Source organism: Lemur catta, chromosome 3 (assembly GCF_020740605.2).
Source record: "Lemur catta isolate mLemCat1 chromosome 3, mLemCat1.pri, whole genome shotgun sequence".
NCBI classification, from domain to species: Eukaryota; Metazoa; Chordata; class Mammalia; order Primates; family Lemuridae; genus Lemur; species Lemur catta.
In genome coordinates this window covers 86,702,990-86,722,264 of record NC_059130.1, presented here as the reverse complement: position 1 = coordinate 86,722,264, position 19,275 = coordinate 86,702,990, and the positions used below count along the sequence as shown (strand labels likewise).

At 56.1% G+C, this 19,275-nt stretch overlaps 1 protein-coding gene across 6 annotated transcripts in view; it reads right to left on the bottom strand.

The window, feature by feature from the left end:
* The window catches only part of LRP8 (LDL receptor related protein 8), an 80,015-nt gene that overhangs the window by 30,896 nt on the left and 29,844 nt on the right, over positions 1–19,275 (bottom strand). For 4 of the 6 annotated variants that reach the window (XM_045547979.1, XM_045547976.1, XM_045547981.1 and 1 more), the window contains exons 3-4: positions 12,324–12,446; positions 3,939–4,067 (exon numbers count right to left, since the gene is read on the bottom strand). In XM_045547979.1, coding sequence (XP_045403935.1) covers positions 3,939–4,067; positions 12,324–12,446 — 252 coding nt within the window. Of the gene's footprint in view, positions 1–496; positions 881–3,938; positions 4,068–12,323; positions 12,447–19,275 lie in introns of all 6 variants that reach the window. The other 2 variants (XM_045547980.1, XM_045547982.1) reach the window with 1 other exon arrangement.

Genomic DNA, 19,275 nt, shown 5'->3' with positions numbered 1-19,275 from the left:
GAGTGCGGAGCGGGGCTGAGGGATGCCCGGATGAGGACATCCCAGTGTGAGATGTGCTGTCAGAGAGGGCAGCTCAGGGACCTGTGGGAGCTGGGCAGGGGGACCCAACCCAGCCAGGAAGGGCAGAGGAGTCCGGGCCAGGCCTGGAAGGAGGAGCTGGCCAGGCAGATGGGGAGTGTGGCAGAGTTCCTGAGTGCAGGAGGTGTCAGGGCAGAGGAACAGTGGGTGGCCACGGGTGACAAGGAAGCGCAGGGGGTGGGAGGTGCCACAGAGAGGGCATCATGGCAGGGACACAGGTACCAGTGAGGAGGCGTGGTTTCTGGAGACCTGAGCTCGCAGCTTGGCAGCCACGTGACCTCAGACAAGTCACTTCACTTCTCCCCAGCTCGGTGTCCGCCGTGGGCAAACGGGGCAACTTATTCGGGGTGAGGTGAGGGAAGGAAGCCTGCGCCATCCGCAATCCCCGGGCGGGGCTGGGTGATGTGGAGGGGCTTACGGCAGTCGGCCTCGTCCGACTTGTCCTTGCAGTCGCGGTCGCCGTCGCAGCGCCAGCCCCGGTGCACGCACTCGCCGCTGCGGCAGGCGAACTGGGAGGCAGCGGCGCAGGCCGCGGGCGTGGACGGGGCCCCCGGGCCCGCGCGGCCACAGCGCTCGGCCGCCTCGTCCGAGCGGTCCTCGCAGTCGAACTGGCGGTCGCAGACCCAGCGCTCCGGGATGCAGGCGCCGCCGTCGCCGCCGCAGCGGAACTCGCGGGGCCCGCAGGCCGGGTCGGCACAGCCGCGCTCGTCGCTGCCGTCGCCACAGTCGTCGTCGCCGTCGCACACGAACACGGCGGCCAGGCACGAGCGGTTGCTGCACTGGAACTCGTGCGGGGCGCACACTGCGCGGGACAGAGAGCCGGTCGGCCCGCCGACCCCACGTCCTCGGCCAACCGGGGCCCCGCTCGTCCTGCCGCCGGGCTCTGGCCTCAGCTACCGGCCAGAACGAGCCCCTCTGGGGGGCTGGTGGTGGCCAGCGAAGGGGGCCTCCAACACGGCAGGCATGCGGGGCCAGCACACGTGCCCCCCGGCCTCCCCGGTGGGTTGGGACTAGGAGCGGTTATAAAGGGGACCAGCACTGCCTGAAGGACCTTGTGATGTTCCCAAGAAACGACCTGTAACATGGCACCGACTCTTCCCAGGGAGCAGGGTCTGGGCTTGTCCCCTCCTAGCATAGCTGTGCACAGCATAACCTGCACTACGCAGTCTAAGTGCCCTGCCTGGCATGCGGGTGTCTCCTGGGCCATCGCTCTGGCCCCCAAACCAGGCTCATGCACACACCCCTGTATCATCTGCCGGGCCCAGCGTACAGGTGTCCAGCCCTGGGCCTTTGCTCAAGTTGCTCCGTCTGCTGGAAACGCTCTTGCCCACCACCGTTGCTACATTTAGCAATGGTGAGTTCTTTTCCTTCAAGGGCCCAAATTCTTCCTCCTCTGTAACACACTTTGTGTTCCCCTGCTTGGGAAATCTTCCTCAGCTCCCCTTTTTTTTTTTGCCCTTCACAGCCTGATCCTGTGTCTGGGCTCATGTCCTTTTGCATCCATCCCACGACCACAAATGGCCTGGGGATGACCCTCCTTTGTCCTGAGCGCCTGGCACAGAGCTGCCTGCCATGAGTGGGTGTGGAGTGGATGGGTACTGGACTGGCCCATACTGCACATTATGGGATGTGCAGTAATTAAGGGTATAGGTCATGGCCCTCTCTGCGGCCCTGGGCTTCTCCTCTCTGGTGGGCTGGTCTGAGCTCAGAGGCAGAGACGGCCTTAGAGACCAGCCAGCCCAACTGCCAGTTTACAGATGGGAAAACTGAGGCCCAGAGAGGGGAGCAACACGCCCAGGGTCACATAGTCCATTGAGACAAGAGAACCAGAACTCAGTTTTGGGGTATTTCCTTCCTACTCTGACTTCTCTCAGATTTTCTGGTTTTCTTCTCCCTTCCCGGAGTGTAAGCTCTCTTCAGGGCAGGGACCTCCTCACCTCCTTCCCGCCTTTGTGTCCCCACACACAGGCCAGGAACAGGCCTGGGGGCAGGTGGGGAAGAGACGCAGTGGCTGTGGCCACAGGTAACATGGAGGCGGTAGCTCCAGCTCTTTCCACGTGGGGGCGCTCATAGTCTGTGTTTTTATTTTCTGACGGCAAAATGTCAACTCTCATTGTTACTGAACATAAAATAGAGTGATGGCTTCAGTTTCACAACGTAGGCAGTTCATGTCATGTGTTTCTGACAGCTCTACCAAGTTTCTGACAGTTTTGTTTCCCCTTCTGGGCCGCTGGGGCGCTGGGCCTTGGTGAGAGCAGCACACGCTCGCAGGGCTGCCGCTCCCCAGATTAGGCTGGTCCCTGCAGCAGCCCCTCCTGCCTGGCAGCCCCGCATCCACGTGGCCAGGAGGGGGGACCTGCTGCTTTCTGAGAGTTCCGAGAGGAAGTGCTGCTTAACACTGAGTTTCCTCCAAGGTTTTGAAGCTGACAGTAACTCTAAGGTCCATATTCTCAGGCCCACCTAGGCCCAGAGACCCCACTCCCAGCACTCACAAGTGGGAGAAGCTCTGAGAGGTGAGAAGGGAGGATTCTTCTTCCTCTGCCCAGGCAGGTGGGAGCTACAGCAGATAAGCCTAGTGAGACCTTCTAACACCTCAGTCTCCCATCATGGGGAATGTTCCTGTCCCAGCATGCCCTAGTTACAGATACTTCCCCCTCGCCCACAGTTGTTGCCTTCATATTAGAAGAATCCTTTGATTATGGGGGCATGGGTAAGGAGGGAAGAGGATTCTCATTGGCCAGTGAATCCCAGCAAAATTATCTCAGCTGAAGAAACAAGCCAACGCCATCACTGGAGCTTTGAAACTGCTGGTCCCCGCCAGGATCTCCCACCATCCCCAAATGCTTCCTGCTTCAGACACATGGGGACTCCAGACTTAGAATCTGAGAGTGCTATGACTCAGAAGCCCCTGGAGGAGACGGCAATTCCCCTGGGCCTGGAAGGATGGATAGGATGCAAATAGACGCTGGTGGATGGGAGTGGGGGTGAGCAGCAGTGACGGGCAAGTGCCTGGTGAAAACCCTCCTGAGTGACCACCCATACCTCAGCCCAGCCCACAGCCTGTTATTGACAGCCAGTCTGCCTCCCCCATTAATCACGTGTGCCCAGAGGGAGGACTGTAGAGAATTCAACTCGCTGGCCCTCTCAGAACCTGGCTGCAGGCCTGGCACACAGTAGGTGCCCATCGAATTGAAACAAGTACGGTGGGGTCACGGTCCCCACTGGCGCAGGCCCTGCTGGCCCACTGTCTGGGAAGGAGATAATCCTGTGTTTGAAGCTCAGTGATGTGGAACTGTCCCAGTGACCACCTCCATCTGTCCCTGCCGAGGCTGCCGGGAATGTCCTCCCCACCCTGTGACATTTGTGCTCGAATCTGGGCTTTCAGCAACAGTCGTCTTTCACACGTCAGGAATCTGTCCGCCCCCCAGCACTGCCAGTGCCCTGGCTCAGGTCACCTCTCTTTCTCAGTTCAGCCCCCTCCCGGGTCCCCCTGCCCTCGCTCGGAGATCAGCAGACTTGTGGGATGGATGAGCAGATGTCAGGCATGGTAAGAAGCTCATGGGATTTGCTGTCCAGACCTGAATTTGAATCTCAGTTTCATCACCCAGCCTGCGGCACTTTTCCTCCCTTGTCTGAGCCTCAGTTTCCTCACCTATAAAATGGGGATGATAATGGCTACTCATGAGGTGGTTGTGAGGATGAAAAAAGAAAATGTCTCCGAAGTCTGGCCATTGCTGGTGCCCTCATCATTATCCTTTGCTCTCTACCTATCAAGCTCCTCAGAGAACTAGGCCCCTCCCCAGAAGTGGCTGCCACTCCCTGAGGCTTGGCCGACCCTGGGGACCCGACCCCGGACTCACAGGTAGCACAGCCGGCTTCATCCGCTCCCCCCTCGCAGTCCTTCTCCCCGTCGCAGCGCCAGGAGGCAGGCACACACTTGTGGCTGCCGGGTCCACAGCTCAGCTTCTCTGCGGGGCACACCTGCTTGGCTGTGGAGACAGACATCCGTGCGTGGCTTAGCCAGGGGGGACACAGGGCATGGTGCCAACCAGTCCTACCACCCAGTTCCATCCACCTGGCCCGAGGCCCTAGGAATCCATCAGGGCCCTCCTGCCCCATGTCTCAGTTTCTTCATTTGAGAAGAAGCCCCTGTCTTCCCCTGGGACTTTCCAAATCCTAAGTCTGAGTCACACTCTTTCACACCCCCCTGGTCCCTGGCACTCCAATCCTCCTTGATCCACTGACCCCTGCCTGCCTCACCTGGCCACACCTCCCACCCCTCCAAACCTCCTCTGTAAGCTCCAGCAGCGTGGAGCCACCAGGCCCTGCACGCTTCTCGGCCATTTCCCAGCTGCGTGCCCTTGGGAGGGGGATTCCCCAACAGGGCCTCAGTTTGACTTCCAGATCATGACTCCATGATCTGAACCTGTAAATTTGGAGGGCTCACCAAGGCTCCAACAGCTCCACCCCCCACCCCTGCAACCTCCCCGCCCCCAGTGACAGTGCTGAGGCCGCTGCTGAGAGCAGCCGCTGCGTGGAGGGCCCAGCGGGACTGCACAGCTATAATTACTGCAGCCGCAATCAGAGGCTGACTCAATCAGGGGCCTGAAGCCCCGGGGTTGATTCTCAATTTGGAAGAAAGAATGAGAACCCTATTCAGGGCTAGGGACAGCTCTTATCCTGAGCTTCTGCTGGGCCTGTGTGACAGGCCCGGCCGAGGCAGATGCATCTCAGCCCACCATGGCTGGCTCCCTACTGCCTTCCAGGTGTGCAGGAGGCCCAGTCCCAGTGGTCTCTAGGCTGTGCCAGGCATGGTGCTAGACACTTCTGTTTAATTTTCACAATAGCGCGGCAGGGTGAGAGGATTATGTCCTGGCCTCCAGCATGAGGACGCAGGCTGCCTGGGTTCAAATCCTAGCTCCATCACTCACTCGCCATGTGACATCGGCCAACAATCCTTATCTCTGTGCCAATAAAATGGGGGTAATACTATTACCTGTCTGATAGGATTGTTATGACAACTAAGTTCATGTCTATAATGCACTGAGAACAGCCAGCCCAGTGCTCAATAAATGTTGCCTGTTATTATTATCCACATTAACTGATGAGGGGTCTTGTTTATTCATGCAGTGAGTGTTGAGCACTGCTGTGTACCAGACAGTGGTGAGCACTGAGTTCCAGTTATACAGCCGGTAAAGAACAGTGTAGGAATTCAAAGCCAGCTGTGTCCGATGCCAGAGTCTGGGCACAGTCCGTTTCACCCTGGAGACAGTGGGCTTCATGCCTCACCCTCAATTTTGCTCTCTGGTCCCAGAACAATTGCCCCTCCTCTTACTTCTGTAGCTAGGATGAGAGACCACAAGCAATGGAGAAAAGGGCACAGATAAGTTGGGGAGGGGGCCAGGTGTCTGAGTCAAGCTCCCCAGAAACTACTATGGGAGAAGAGTGCCTTAGACCCCCCAAGTGTGGGCCCCAAAGTTATCCCTAGGAATACATTTCATGAGTATAAGGCAATCCCTTGGGAATACAGGATTTGTAGGATTCATTTTATAGAAACTTCCCTTTGCAAATAACTGTCAGGTAGAGAGGTAGGCCTCTGGAAAGCACTGACACTCAAAGACCTTTTTTTAGAAACAGGGTCTCACTCTGTTGCCCTGGCTGGAGTGTGATCATAGCTCACTGCAACTTCAAACTCCTGGGCTCAGGCGATCCTCCTGCCTCAGCCTCCCAAGTGTCTAGGACTACAAGCATACACCACCATGCCTGGCTAATTTTTAATATTTTTGTAGAGATGGGATCTTGCTATGTTGCCCAGGCTAGTCTTGAATTCCTGGCCTCAAGCGATCCTCCTGCCTCAGCCTCCCAAAGTACTGGAATTACAGCCACTGTGCCCAGCCTCAAAGACCTTTTTTTTTTTTTTTTTTTTTTGAGGCACAGTCTCACTCTGTTGCCCGGGCTAGAGTGAGTGCCATGGCGTCAGCCTAGCTCACAGCAACCTCAAACTCCTGGGCTTAAGCGATCCTTCTGCCTCAGCCTCCTGAGTAGCTGGGACTACAGGCATGCGCCACCATGCCCAGCTAATTTTTTGTATATATATTTTTAGCTGTCCATATAATTTCTTTCTATTTTTAGTAGAGATGGGGTCTTGCTCTTGCTCAGGCTGGTCTCAAACTCCTGAGCTCAAATAATCCGCCCGCCTTGGCCTCCCAGAGTGCTAGGATTACAGGCGTGAGCCACTGCACCTGGCCTCAAAGACTTTTAAAAAAGCCACCTTAGGGCTGTGGTGTGGGGTGGTGAAGGGAGACTGGAATGGAGAGATGAAGTCCTTCCAGGGCACCTCTATCACCAACACACTGCAGGACCGCAGGTAAACGCTTCCCCCATCAGAACATGACAGAGCTGAAGCCGACCAGCACTTCCCGAGGGGCCTCTGGGTAAGGGGTAAAGGAGCTATTAGAAGTGCTGGTTCCTGGGCCCCAGCTCATGCCGACTGAATCCAGACTTTGAGGGCACAGCCCAGAATCTGCATTTCAGTAACTCCCCACCCAAACCCAGGTGATTGCCATGCACCTCTCTTTGGGAACCCCTGGGTTAACGTTCACTACCATAGGTGTGATACGGGTGTTCCATGTTTGCAAGCCCCTGAGAGAGCAACAGGATGGAAGGGCAAGGTGACCATTGATCCCCAAGCCAGGCCCTGGGACAGAGACGCTCACAGGGGAGTTGGAAGGGAGCCACGTTTACTGAGCACCTACAGTGTGCCAGCCTGCTCCATGCCAAATATTTCACATTTTTCCATTTCACTCTGCCGTGATCTGAATGTTGGTGTTCCCCCCAGATTCCTGTTGGAACTTAATCCCCAATGTGATCTCTTAATAAGAGATATGGGACCTTTACGAGGTGATTAAGTCATTAGGGTGGAGCCCTCGTGAATGTGATTAGTGCCCTTATAAAAGAGGCCGGGGGGATCCTCTTCCCTTTCTACCATATGAGGACGAAGCAAGAAGGTGCCGTCTATAAGGAACTGCCCCTCAACAGACAATGAATCTGCTGATGCCTTGGTCTTGGGCTTCCCAGCCTCCAGAACTGTGAGCAATAAATTTCTGTTGTTTATAAATTACTCAATCTAAGGTATTTGGTTATAGCAGCCAGAATGGGCTAAAATACACCCTGACCCTCACCCTGACAGGTAAGCGGGCCTGCAGGCTGCAAGTGCAAATTCCAGGGGCGCCATTCACAAAGAGTGCCATGTCAGTGGCACCCCCAAAGTACAGTAGGGCAGTAGTCCCACAGGTAAGTGCTCCATTTTACAGATGAGAAAACCGAGGCTTAGAGGGACCAAGGAACTGGCCCAAAGATGCACAGCAGGTGAGAGACAGAGTCTGGGTGCCTGTGACTAGAACCTTGCCCTTTCCATCAACCCCACATACTCCAGAACCAGCCCCAAACTCTCCTCTTAAAAGTCCAGGTAACTGAAATGGCCCTTTGCTGTATGCACCACCTCCAGGGGCCTGGTTTTGCAGACCCCAGTGCAGCAGGCAGCCGCTTGAACTTTTAATGAATATTTATACAGTTAATTGCATAACCTTTCAGCAAGGACAATGATTAAACAATCTGTCTGCTTCCTTTCTTTATAATTAATAAGACATTTGCTGTGTCCCTAAATAGACAGCTCTAATTACAGGCTCTCGAGGACTCAGCAGTGCCTGATAACAGCCCCCACTGCCCAAAGAGCCAAGGCTCTTGGAATGTCAGGACATGAGAGACCTTGGAGGTCACATGGGTGAGCGTCCCTTGCAGTGGCAGGAGACTGAGGCCCAGAGAGGAGAAGGGACCTGCCTAGGGTCATGTGATACTGATGCTGAGTATTCCAATTCCTCTGGCCCCTGGAACCCCCGTCTCTCCTGTGATGTAGCTCTTCCCCAAAGCTAGGACTCGAGCCTGGTTCTCAGGGCTCCCAGGCATAGCCCTGGGAAGCTGGGCTGGTTAAATACTGACATGTAGCATCTCCCTATGCGGTGGAAGGTATATTACCTATTTATTGATTACCTCCATTTTATGGATGAAGAGGGCAAAGCCCAGAGAGAGTAATTTGTTTGTTCAAAGTCTTGTGGTGAGAGCTGGACTTCCATCCAGGTCCAAGCACGCTGCTTAAATTACTGCGCCTACCCGCGGCACACGAGAAAGTAGACACTGCTGCCTCCCTGGCAGCTCTGGGCCGGACAGGAGTCACTGAGCCTTTGCTCAGGCAGGTTCTACATGACGGCCATCTGATGGCACTTTCAGGATAATGGAGCCAAAGGGCCCCAGGCAGCTTGAGGCAGGAGAGAGAGCAGGGGGTTTCGAGTCAGGCAGACCTGGGTTCAAATTTCACTCACTAACACTAAGGTCCTTAGGCAAGTCACTTTCACCTCTGCACCCTGGCTCCCCTCATCTGCGAATGGGGTTGAATAATCTCCTAGGGTTGGTGGGCAGTTTAAACGAAGAAATATATGGAAATCCCTACACACAGAGCCTGGAACAAACTAGGAGCTTGTCCTCGTTTCATTCATGAATGGCTGGCTGGTGGGGGGCTCAGTTTCACCATGGGGAATGTACGTTGTGAGTCCGCATGGGCCACCATGACGCAGCCCCTTCCCAGAGAAGCCTCCCACTCCGTGATAGATGCTGTCCAAGCACCCCAGGTTCTGAGAGGCAGGAGTGAAGAACCCCACTGTCTCCCAGACAACAGGAACCCTCCAAAGTTGGCAAGGGGGCTTGAAACTCCATCCTGGAGTAGCTGAAGGCATGTATAAATTCCCAGAGAATCCTGCCCCAGAAATCCAAATCCATTGGTACTTTCCCCAATTTATAAGTTGACAAATTAACAAAGGGGGAAATGTCTGTTGAATAAAAGAATGAAAATACTTCGCGGATGCTTGTTGATCGAGCACATCTACAGTGTCAACTCAAGGGAGTTTTTAGGGGCAGACAACCTCCCAATGGGGACTGCCAGCTCCAACAGACCAGAGACTCAGGTGGTGGGAACTATCCGTGTCACTCACTCCAGCTCTTGCCCCAGGAAGCGCAGCATGGGACCACCCCCCTGTGCAGGGGTAGTTCTATCCAGCTCCTTGATACAGGGCCAGGCAAAATGCTTCCAGCTGGGTCAGTTCCTAACTTGCTGGGTGGTCTCTGAAAATCTCTGGGCCCCCATTTCCTGATCTATAATAAGTAGGTGAGCCTATTTAATCAGAGAGGTCCTCCTTCCAGGTGGAAAGGTTCTAAGATGCATGAAAAAAAACCCCTCCATATTCAAATAAGTAGCACCCAGAACTGTAACTCACCTTGAACCATCCTCCCCGTCCCTGCCCAGCCCCCACCCCTCCCAACAGATGTCTAAAGGTGGGTCAGAAATAGTTCCCAATCAAGTGAGCTATAATTAGAGTTGAAATGCTACTTTCATTAGGCAAATGTTCTGGGCTTTTCCATTGTGATTCCTGGCTATATTTGAGAGGTAGAGAACCCAGAACCAGAGACAATCAGAGGTGGGAGAAACCCGGGCCGGCTAGGGGCAGACAACACAGTGCGGGGAACACAAGAATTCAGACCTGCTCCCATCTCCCTTTTACTTATACTATTCACTTATGTGATACCATTTTACAGGTGAATAAACTGAGGCTCGGGAAGATTGCACAACTTGCCAGAGGTCTCACAGGTTAAAGGACCTGAACCCAACTATATTAGATACCAAACTAACCTGGCTTTACTATCTATAATCTTTATTTTAGGGTTGGGGAGTGGGGCTCTATCCTGGGAGCTGGCACAGCTCCAGGAACCTGGTAGGCTATGTTAGTTGCTATGGCAACACCAATTAAATGGACAGCAGGTTGGCTGCTGGGTTCTCATTCAGTTGGGAAGCAGCAAGCAACCCTGCTACCAGGTCCTGTGCCCTAAATTCTGCCTGACGCTTGAGGTCCCACTCTGGCCCACCTCCTCCAGGGAGCCCCCTCCCCACCCATAGGCCTTGCCTTCCTCTGACCAACATAACTGCACAGAAAGTGGGGACCCTGCCCCTTGTGTCCGAGCTGGGCACAGGCAAGGGAGAAACAGGGTCTCAGAATACAGAGTTCAGGAATCTAGGAGTTGTGAAGTCTTTGGAATTCTGGAATTTTGCAGATTAGGTCCCTGAAAGGGGTGGGAAGGTATACGCAGGACCTCACAGCAAGTAACTGGGACAGCCCACAGGGGAGCTGGGCCCCTTGTCTCCCGGGGTGCTAACTTGGCTACTGCTCCCACGGGTGCCTTGTTAAACCTCAGGGAGCTCGAGAAGCCTGTCTTTTGTCATGGAAGGAAGACCTGCCACGAACAAGCTGTGTGTCTTTGAAACAAGTCTATCGACTTCTCTGAGCCTCGGGTTCCTCAGCTGTCCAAAGCGGGTCTGGGAGACAGGAGGGGTGAGGCAGGAGGGCCTCTGCACAGCCCAGAGGGTGGGAAGGCAGCACGTGCTGGGATGGGTGAGAGGGAGTAGGACAGAGGGAAACACGGGGTAGGACAGGGAGGCGAGATGGCGAGGAGGAGGAGGAGGAGGAGGAGGAGGAGGAGAGTGTAGGCACAGGGAAGGGAGGTGGGTGGGCGGTCCCGATGGAAAGGGACGTCAACGCAAAGAGACAGAGATGTGGGGAGAAGGGGGAGCACAGCCCTCAGGCAGCAAGACGGTCCCCCACCAGCGACCAGGATGAGGCTCCTCTCTCCTTCCCTGTCTGCCCCTGGTGTCTGGGGCAGCTGCCGGAGTTGGGTATGGTGGTGGCGCTGGCTGACTGCAGCGGTGGAAAAGCCCCTGTGGCCACAGCCCCCCTCCCCAAATGCATACTCCAGGCTGCGCACAGCTCTGCCTCTTGTTCACGGGGCAGCCCTGGGCAAGTAGCCGGACCTATTCCAGCCTCAGTTTCTTTCTCTCTGCGTGGAGATCCACCTCCCTCCCAAGGCTGCCAGGAGGATGAAAGTCACAAGTGGGTGTGGCAGGGCTTTGTTCCCTCCGAAGCTCAGGACAAAGCACTGGGCTTCCCTCCTGCCTGGGTGCCTCCAGGACAGCGTGGAGTTTGGATGCTTGGTGGGATGAGGAAGGGATGGCGCTTGCCGCCCTGTCCTGCGGAGGAGGAGGAGGGCCCGAGGGCAGGGGCAGCTGTACGGGAAATGAGGGCTCCCTTGTCTCAGGCGGGGGTCGCTCTGCTCTCCCTCTCTCTCTCTCCTTTTCTCTTTCCTGTACGCAGAGACTGGTAGCTCTGTTGCTAGGAGACAAGGAAACCCAGTTATCACCGGCAGCAGCCTTGGATGGGACTCTGGTCTCCATTGTCCCCACCTCTGCCTCTAGGGCGACTGTTACCCCTAAGGAGGGGATCTCGGGTCTCCGCCAGCCCCACATTCTCCACGCGTCCCCCCACCCCAAGCCTTTTGTCTGAGGCTCTCACTGAAGCTCCGCCTCCCGACCGCTGGGTCCTTCCCTGCCCGCTTCTCATCTCCTTTTTAATTTAACAAATGTCAGGGAATGACCCGCTGGGTGTAAGTTTGCTTTGAGGATTAGGGCCTGGAAAGTAAATCCTGGAGAAACAAAGCCCTGAGTGTGGGAGGCAGGCCTGGGGCTTGGCTCTGGCCCTCCCACCTCACCCCTGGCCGCCTCTGCTGCCACCCTGCCGGCCACCATGGAGGTGGGGGCTCCTAGCCTCAGCCCACCCAGGGTAGAGGAAAGGGCGGGGCCTCAGAGTCCTGGCTGGGTGGCCTTGGGCAAGTCACTCAACCTCTCTGAGCTCCAGTGTTCTCCTTTACACAATTCAGAACGTGGTAGCACCTGTCTCAGGCGGCTGCTGTGGGGATATAAAAGGCATCAAGGCACACAAAGCTGAGCACACAGTAAGTGCTCGCTAAGTGCCAGCTGCCATTAGCACTCCTGGAATTATGATCAGGGTCCTCAAGAACCACAGTGGGGGAGGCCCGGAGATGTTCGCTGAGAGCGTGAGCGTAGCTCCCGGCGCTGCAGGGCCAGGTGCCACTGAAAGGGGGCTGTGGAGAAAGCCCAGAAACAGGTGACCAGAAACCAGCAGCTGGACACGCCTGACTATTTACCAGCAGCCCCCCGAGGACATGGCATGAAGTGTTCAACTGATCACCCCACGTGAGCCTTGAACCTCCCAACAAGGAAGATCTGCTGAGGAAACCGAGGCCCAGGGCAAGGCCCACGTCCACCCAGCCCAAGGGGCGGGACTCACTGCAAGTGGTCTCAGACTCATCCGAGCCGTCGGGACACTCCTCCTCGCCGTCACACTTCCAGCGCTCGGGGATGCAGTGGCCATTGTCACAGGTGAAGTCGCTGTCCCCACAGGTCTTCTTGGCTGCCGGGCAAGGAGAAGAGCATGATGTGCCTGGTGGGCACAGGAGGCTTTTCTAGGACACACGGTCAGGTGGCAGGGGGTGACTAGAGTGTGGATGGTCTGAAAGCTGGACCACGTGACTTCCCACAGCCCCACGAGGCCAGGGAGCCTCGCAGACCAAGGCGAGAGGACAGGAGACAAACGCTTATCCATTCCACAGGCACTTACTGAACACCACGTGAAGACAGGTGACACCTGGCCCTGCCCTCCAAGTCAAACAGCTCCAGTCTAGCAAGAGTGACAGGATTCACCAGGCCCCTCTCTTTCTTCAAAGTCCAGTTCCCTTGTCATCACCTCCAGGAAGCCCTCCCTGAGGCCCTGCAGCAGTTGCTCTAGCTCCTTGAGCCAGTTCTCAGTCCCTTGACCTGCCGGCCCCACCTCCCCCAGCCAGGCCAGCAGCTGAGGCCCCTTCTGCAAGCACCAGGGAGCTTGTGATCCTGAGTCCTACACACGAACGATGCTTTGTGGTTAGAGTAATGAGGTGTTCGACGTTCAGCAGTGGGAAGAGGATCTGCTGGTCAGGACACCCAGATCAGTCACTGCCCCCAGGTGCTTACAGCCCACAGCCTGGCTGCACCGGGCTTTGCATCCCAGTTCTGCTCCTTCTAGCCATGTGCCCTTGAGGACGTTACTTAACCTCTGAGCCTGTTTTCTTATCTAGATAACCGGGAGAAGAAAACAAAAGACTGAGGAGGAGTAACAAGAAGTTATAGTATATAAGGAACATGCAGCAGATTCTGACACGGAGCAGATGCTTGGTGAGTAGCAGCTATTGCTGTTTTCATGCTTTGAGTCTGAAATTAGAAGCAAAAGAAATGGGGCTTCAGTGCCCACACAGGGGATGTAGCAGGCTGAGATCGCACAGCTGGTAGCAGAGCTGGGACAAGACTGTGGGTACCAGCCCGAGCCCAAGACTCTCTGCCTTGTCCCTCTGCCTTGTCCTGAGAGGAACCAGAGTTTCGGGGTTGGGGAAGGGAAAAAAGAGGGCTGTCCATGTCCTAGGATGCCCCGTTAGTAGTGCTCTGGGCTGTCCTGGAGCCCCAGCTCCTTCCTAAGCATCATCACCCAGCACAGACCACATCTGGCAGGCAGGGCAGGGGTGAGGGCAGTCGCCCTGACAGACTTTCACGGGGGATCTGGGGCTGCCAGGCTACCCCCAGCAGGTGGGGAGGGACTGGGAAGGAGGCCTTGAGCACCCCAGCCGTGACTCATAGCATCTTTCATAGCAGCCCTGGGCCTCCGAATTGTGGGGGGCGCATCTGCACCAAATCTGCGTTCCATTTACACGCACCCTGCCCATGCTTGGGCCGTGGGTCAGGACCTGCTCCAGAGCAACAAGGCGAGAGAGAGCTCGCTGGGCAGGGAGTCAGGGGCTGGATGAGTCTGGGCTGTGCTGTGTTTTGCTGTGCGCCCTCAGGCAAATCATTGCTCCTTCTGGCCCTCGGTTTCTTCATCAGGAAAAGGGGGCTGATTTGGTGAGGTACAGTCTTTCCAGTGTGGTAGTTCCAGATCAGGAGGCCCAGCAATGGAGGGGGAGTCTCCTTTCAGCCCAAAGGAGGAGACCTCAGCACAGCAGCGACTCACCCCAGGCCCTGGAGCCCAGACCTCCAAAGTCCTTCCCCCGCCCCCTTGAACGATGACCTTGGGGCTAGATGTAACCTCAGGGGCCACCAGGATGCAGCCTCTCCCCAGGGGCTGAGGGGCCAGTCCCCTCCCCACGCTTCCCAATCTGGCCCCACCTCAACAGCTGGGGGGTCCCTGCACCCCCATACTACTATACTATCACGCCTTGCTCAAGCTGTCCTCTGTCTGAAAGCCATTTTCCCCAACTCTGCCTACTTTCCATTACACACTGGGCTTAGATACCACCTCCTCCAAGAAGCTGTCCCTGATCACATCCAGTCTTGGTCAGCCCCCACCACCACGAGCTCCCAGAATCCCCTGAATATCCCTCTAGGCCAGAGGTTGGCAAATTTTAGATGTTTTAGGCTTTGAGGGCGATATGGTCTGTCACACTACTCAACTCTGCCATTAAGGGGCAGAAGCAGCCACAGACAATAGGTAAATGAGTGAGCATGGCTGTGTTCCAATAAAACTTTGTTTAAAAAACAGATGATAGGCTATATTTGGCCTGTGGTCTGTAGTTTGATGACTTCTGCTCTAAATCATCACTGATCCACACAGTCCAACATGATTTGCTTTCTTCCTTGTCCCTCCAGCACAGGGACTATGTCAGATTCAGCAAAGACCGAACTGAGGTAGATCTCAGTGGGGGGCACTGACCCAGACGGAGACGTAGCTGCCCGGCCTCTGCGCCCACAGCTCCAGGGCTGGGACTCACCTTCACACTGGGAAGCTACCTCCCGTGGGCCCGCTTTATTTAATCTACCCATGGGGCTTCTGGCGGCTTCTGGGGCCACATGACGGCTCTCCCTGCTCTGGGCAGCCTGGCAGGGGTTTGGGGAGAGAGACTGAGTCCCCTGACCCTGTTCCATTTCTGTCTTTCTTTTCAATGGAATCCTTGCAACACATCTGTGTTCTGAGATGAGTTTTCTTCACACTTGCCTTAGATGAATGCCTCTGTATGTGCAGGGCTAGAAAAAACCAGAGGATCAGAGTCTACCTACAGATGGGGTGACTAAGGCCCAGAGAGGGAAAGGAGCTGGCCCAGAGAAACACAGCAAGGCAAAGACAAGAACCAGCTGTCTTGCCTCTTAGCCCAGGGCCCTCAAGTGGCCTTCCCTGTGCCCTTTGTGCTAGGGGAGGTTGTTGTCCTTGATAGATACCAGTAGCACCTATTGTATGCACGGAAAGTAAGTACCATAATCAACCCAGCACCCGGGCATTTCCCACCACAGGCCCAGCGTCCAAAGGAGAAACCTGCATCCTAGCTTTTCCTCCTTCCCATTCTAACCTCTGTCAAGCACCCCCTGAGTGCCAGTCTCTGTGCCAAGTGCTTCACCCAGGAAACCCCCTAACAAAGGGCCTGTTTTGTACCCACTTGACATGTAAGGAAAGCCAGGCCCAGGGTTTCCTCAGTGGTACTAGATGTGGAAGAAAAGCCCCAAAGCAGGTGGCAAAGGCCTGTGGAAGCTTCAGCTGGGCATTCAAGGAGCCTCGTGTCTGTTCCAGCTTCTGCTCTGGGAACACAGACGAGAATCAGCCCAGATCAGTCTCTGGGAGTTCAGACAAATGGGCAAGTCTGGCAAGGACGCATGACCAGGCAGTGCCCAGAACAGCAAGGTGGCTTGAAGAAGGTGATGAAGGGGCTGTCACTGGGCACAGGACAGCCAGATGCCCTTCAAGAACCCTTCCCTCCCTGGCATTCTGGAAGCCCAGGAGTCAGCTTGGCTTCCATGTGCCAAGCCCTGGCAGGCGCTGGGCAGGGAGGCCGGAGCAGCCAAAGTACCAGCAGAGCCCTGAATGGCAGCTCTGAGGTCAACCAGGTCCAGGAAATGGCAGCTGCAGGGATGGGTGTCTCATCATGGTGTTTTGGGGAACAGATTTGTTCACTGTCTAGACCAGTTTGGACATTTTCCACTCTGGCTCTGGCTCTGGCCTGGCACTGTTCATCTAATATCCTAGTGACTCCTCGCAGCTATCCTGGTAGCTTATTAATCCCATTTTACAGAAGAGGAAATTAAGGCTCAAAGAGGTGAGGGTGGTAGGTGGCAGAAGTGGGATTTCAACTCTGTGTGGCAGCTGCCAGAGCTTGGGCTCTTTGCACTGACGGCCCTCAGCTGCCCCAGTGTTACCAGGCTAAGAACGAGGACCCCAGAGAGGCAAACGCAGGTCTGGAATGTGCCCAGAAGCGTGCAGCGGAGTAACCTGGGCCCATGATGACTGTGCTCTGCTCAGGGACCACCATGGGGAAACGGAAGAGGCACGGTCAATTTCGGGTTGGGAACTAAACTAACCCACTTTCCAGGGCCTGTCAGAAGTGTAACCACATGGGAGGATTTGGCGTCAGAGCTAAGACTGAACACGGGCACAGCCACCTCCTCACTGGGTGAGCCTGGGCAAGTTCCTTCCCTCCCTGGGCAAGTGCGGGTGTGGCTTTCCCACGCAGCACTGTCGCAAGGACAGAAGGCAAAAGACCCCGCTGGGGGGGTCCCAGTGAACACCCAGTGTCAGGTCAGTCAGTGTCACGAGCCCAGTCCCTCATCAAGAGGCCGTATCAGCTCAGCCAAGAGACGAGGGCTGAGCAGTCGTTCTAAGGCTGTCAGCGCAAGCCATGCCAGACCTCCACTCTCCTGGCCTTGGCTCCGGTTCCCAGGGCGATTCCCCAGCTGGGCTCAAGGCCACGGCTCCCTGTTTCCAGGGATTTATGTCCCTCTATGCCAGTCTGCCCCTTGGACAATGCCCACCTCTGTGAGTCCCTGTACTCCATAGCCCAGGAGTGATACATAGTCATCCAGGGTCTGCGACATCATAATCTGGTGCCATGGCAACAGATGGGCTGCCACAAAGGACTGGGGATTCCAGAGGGCAGTGAGGAGGGGCCAGCCCCAGGGCAGAGTGGGGGAGAGCGGGAAGTCCAGGACAAAGGAAATGGGAGCCGCTATTTGTAACAAGAACACAGGCCGAGGAAAGCGTCAGACAGTCCATGGTCTATCAAATTCTGCTCTGCCAGTCGTAGGCTGTGTGACCTTCGCACGTTACACAACTTCTCTGAGCCTCACTTCATCTGCATTCAAGGATCTATCCTACCTCATGAAACACACAGGGTTGTTGTGGGGCAAATGGGCTAAGGATGGTGCCAGGGCTTTATGAACTGAAAAGCAAAATGTGCAAATTTGAGGTGTGTGAAGTCACAGCCCTGGCCCCAGCTGCTGTGTCTGTGACACTGGGTCCATCAGTCAACCCACCTAGGCCTGCCTCCTCATCAAGAAATGGAGGTGTGGTGCTGACTAAGTCTTAAGGCCCCCTCAGCACCTCCCAGCTTCCCTGCCGCCAGCGGCGTCCTGCCCTGAGATGCTATACATCCTGCATGCTGTTGTCCCCTACTCAGGCTCATCCCGCAGCCCCCTGTGCAGACAGGAAGCTTCAAAACAGAGACTAGTCGGGGCTGCCTGGTGCAGCTTCCACTCGGCAACCTGAATGTCCCACCACGTCAGATCCCAGAGTCATGAACCCCCTATACACTCTCCCATCTTATAAGCCTGAAAGCCAAGGCCCAGAGAGAAGTGACTGCTTGAGGTCACAGCACATGTCTGTGGGAGGGGGTGCTTGAACCCGGGTACTGACCCCCAGTCCCACTGTGTGGCCAGAAAGCCAGGGGAGGGCCACCTGCCCCAGCCCAGGGGTCAGGGAAGGCTTCCCGGAGGAGGGCACTGTGTTCAAGGAAGAGGAGTCAGCCAAGCCGTGGGGTGCAGAGAGCAGCGAAGGGCATCTTAAGAAGAGGGATGACAGGGCCCGGGGTGTGGAGGAGCCAGCAGAGTGGCCATTAGGGGCTTAGCCCTCCGAGGTCCAGCATAGGGGCCTGGCTTTCCCTGAGCTCACACACGGACTCATCCAGCCTCTTGCTAAGCACAGGGCTGCAGCCAAAAAACCCATTGCTCCAAGTTGCCCAAGCCCCCCTTGGGATCTGGTGAGGCTGTACAAGACAGACAATTGGCCCTAGCAAAGGAAGGGATGGGCAGAGGGCAGGAGAGAGAGCAGGGGTGGCCATCCAGCCGACATTTGGGATAAGCACTTACTAGTTTCCCTTTGGAGATTCATGATGACAACTGGCTTACTAAAGGCCCTGAGAAGGCCTGCAGTAGAGATATCTGATTGACTATGTTTCCTCCAGCACATCCAAACTTGTTTAACCAAAGAACTTCTTTTTCAGATGCTACAACCTGGGAGAACACTGCTGTGGTGCAAACCTCTCATCCTGCACGTGAGAAGATGAGGCCCAGAAAAGGGAAGGACTGGCCCACGTTCACACTGCAGAGTCTGGTACCCAGTCACCTGTCTCTGGGCCAGCCCCACTAGGCCATGAAAAATAGGGAAAGGTGTTCACAGAGCACTGAGCCCAGAGTGAAGCTTAGGGGACCCCACTGGAGAGACCCCGGTCCTCAGAGCAGGGATGTGTCTAGAACAGGGCCCAGGATGGGAGAGAGGGGAATGATACCAGACCCCCCCCAGAACAGGGAGATGAGAGAGATGTCAAACACACAGGCTCTGTCTGCCCTCTAGTTTCTGTGGGCAGGTCTTGGGCCCCAGGGAATATTCTTTGAGGGCAGAGCAGAGACACATAAGAAAGGTGGGAGCAGGTCCCTTCCCCTCCTGGGTCAGCTGAGAGACTGAGAGCAAAGATAAAAAGCCCCCACCTTGGAGCCCGGTGCCCAGAGGGATGGGGCTATTCCCACTTCCTCTTGCAGGCCCGGGCCAGCACCGGGTAGCCTGGCTCCAGCCCCGCAGCCCAGCCATAAGGCAGCTGGGCCACTTGTACCCAAGTCGGGAGATGAAAGGGCTGCTCCCCCCACGGTTACCCTTCGGCAGAGCTCACCAGGCCCTGGCGTTGCCAAGACGACCGCTGCCAGCACAACGGAGATCCGGGGTGGGGGCCGGGGGCGTGCCAGCCCGCCCCTGGCCTACTAACCTGGCAGGCAGATTTAAATGACAGCCCAGGAAGCTACTATTAAACTGCCACCCCAGTCAACGGGACGACAGACCCAGAGTGTTCTCTGGCTGCAGCAACAACACAGCGGGAGTGAGAGGGGGAGGAGCCGGTGGCCCAGAGCAACCCGCGCCCCCACCCGGGAGGCCCTGGCCTGCCGCCTGTCCGCCCACGGCCAGAGCC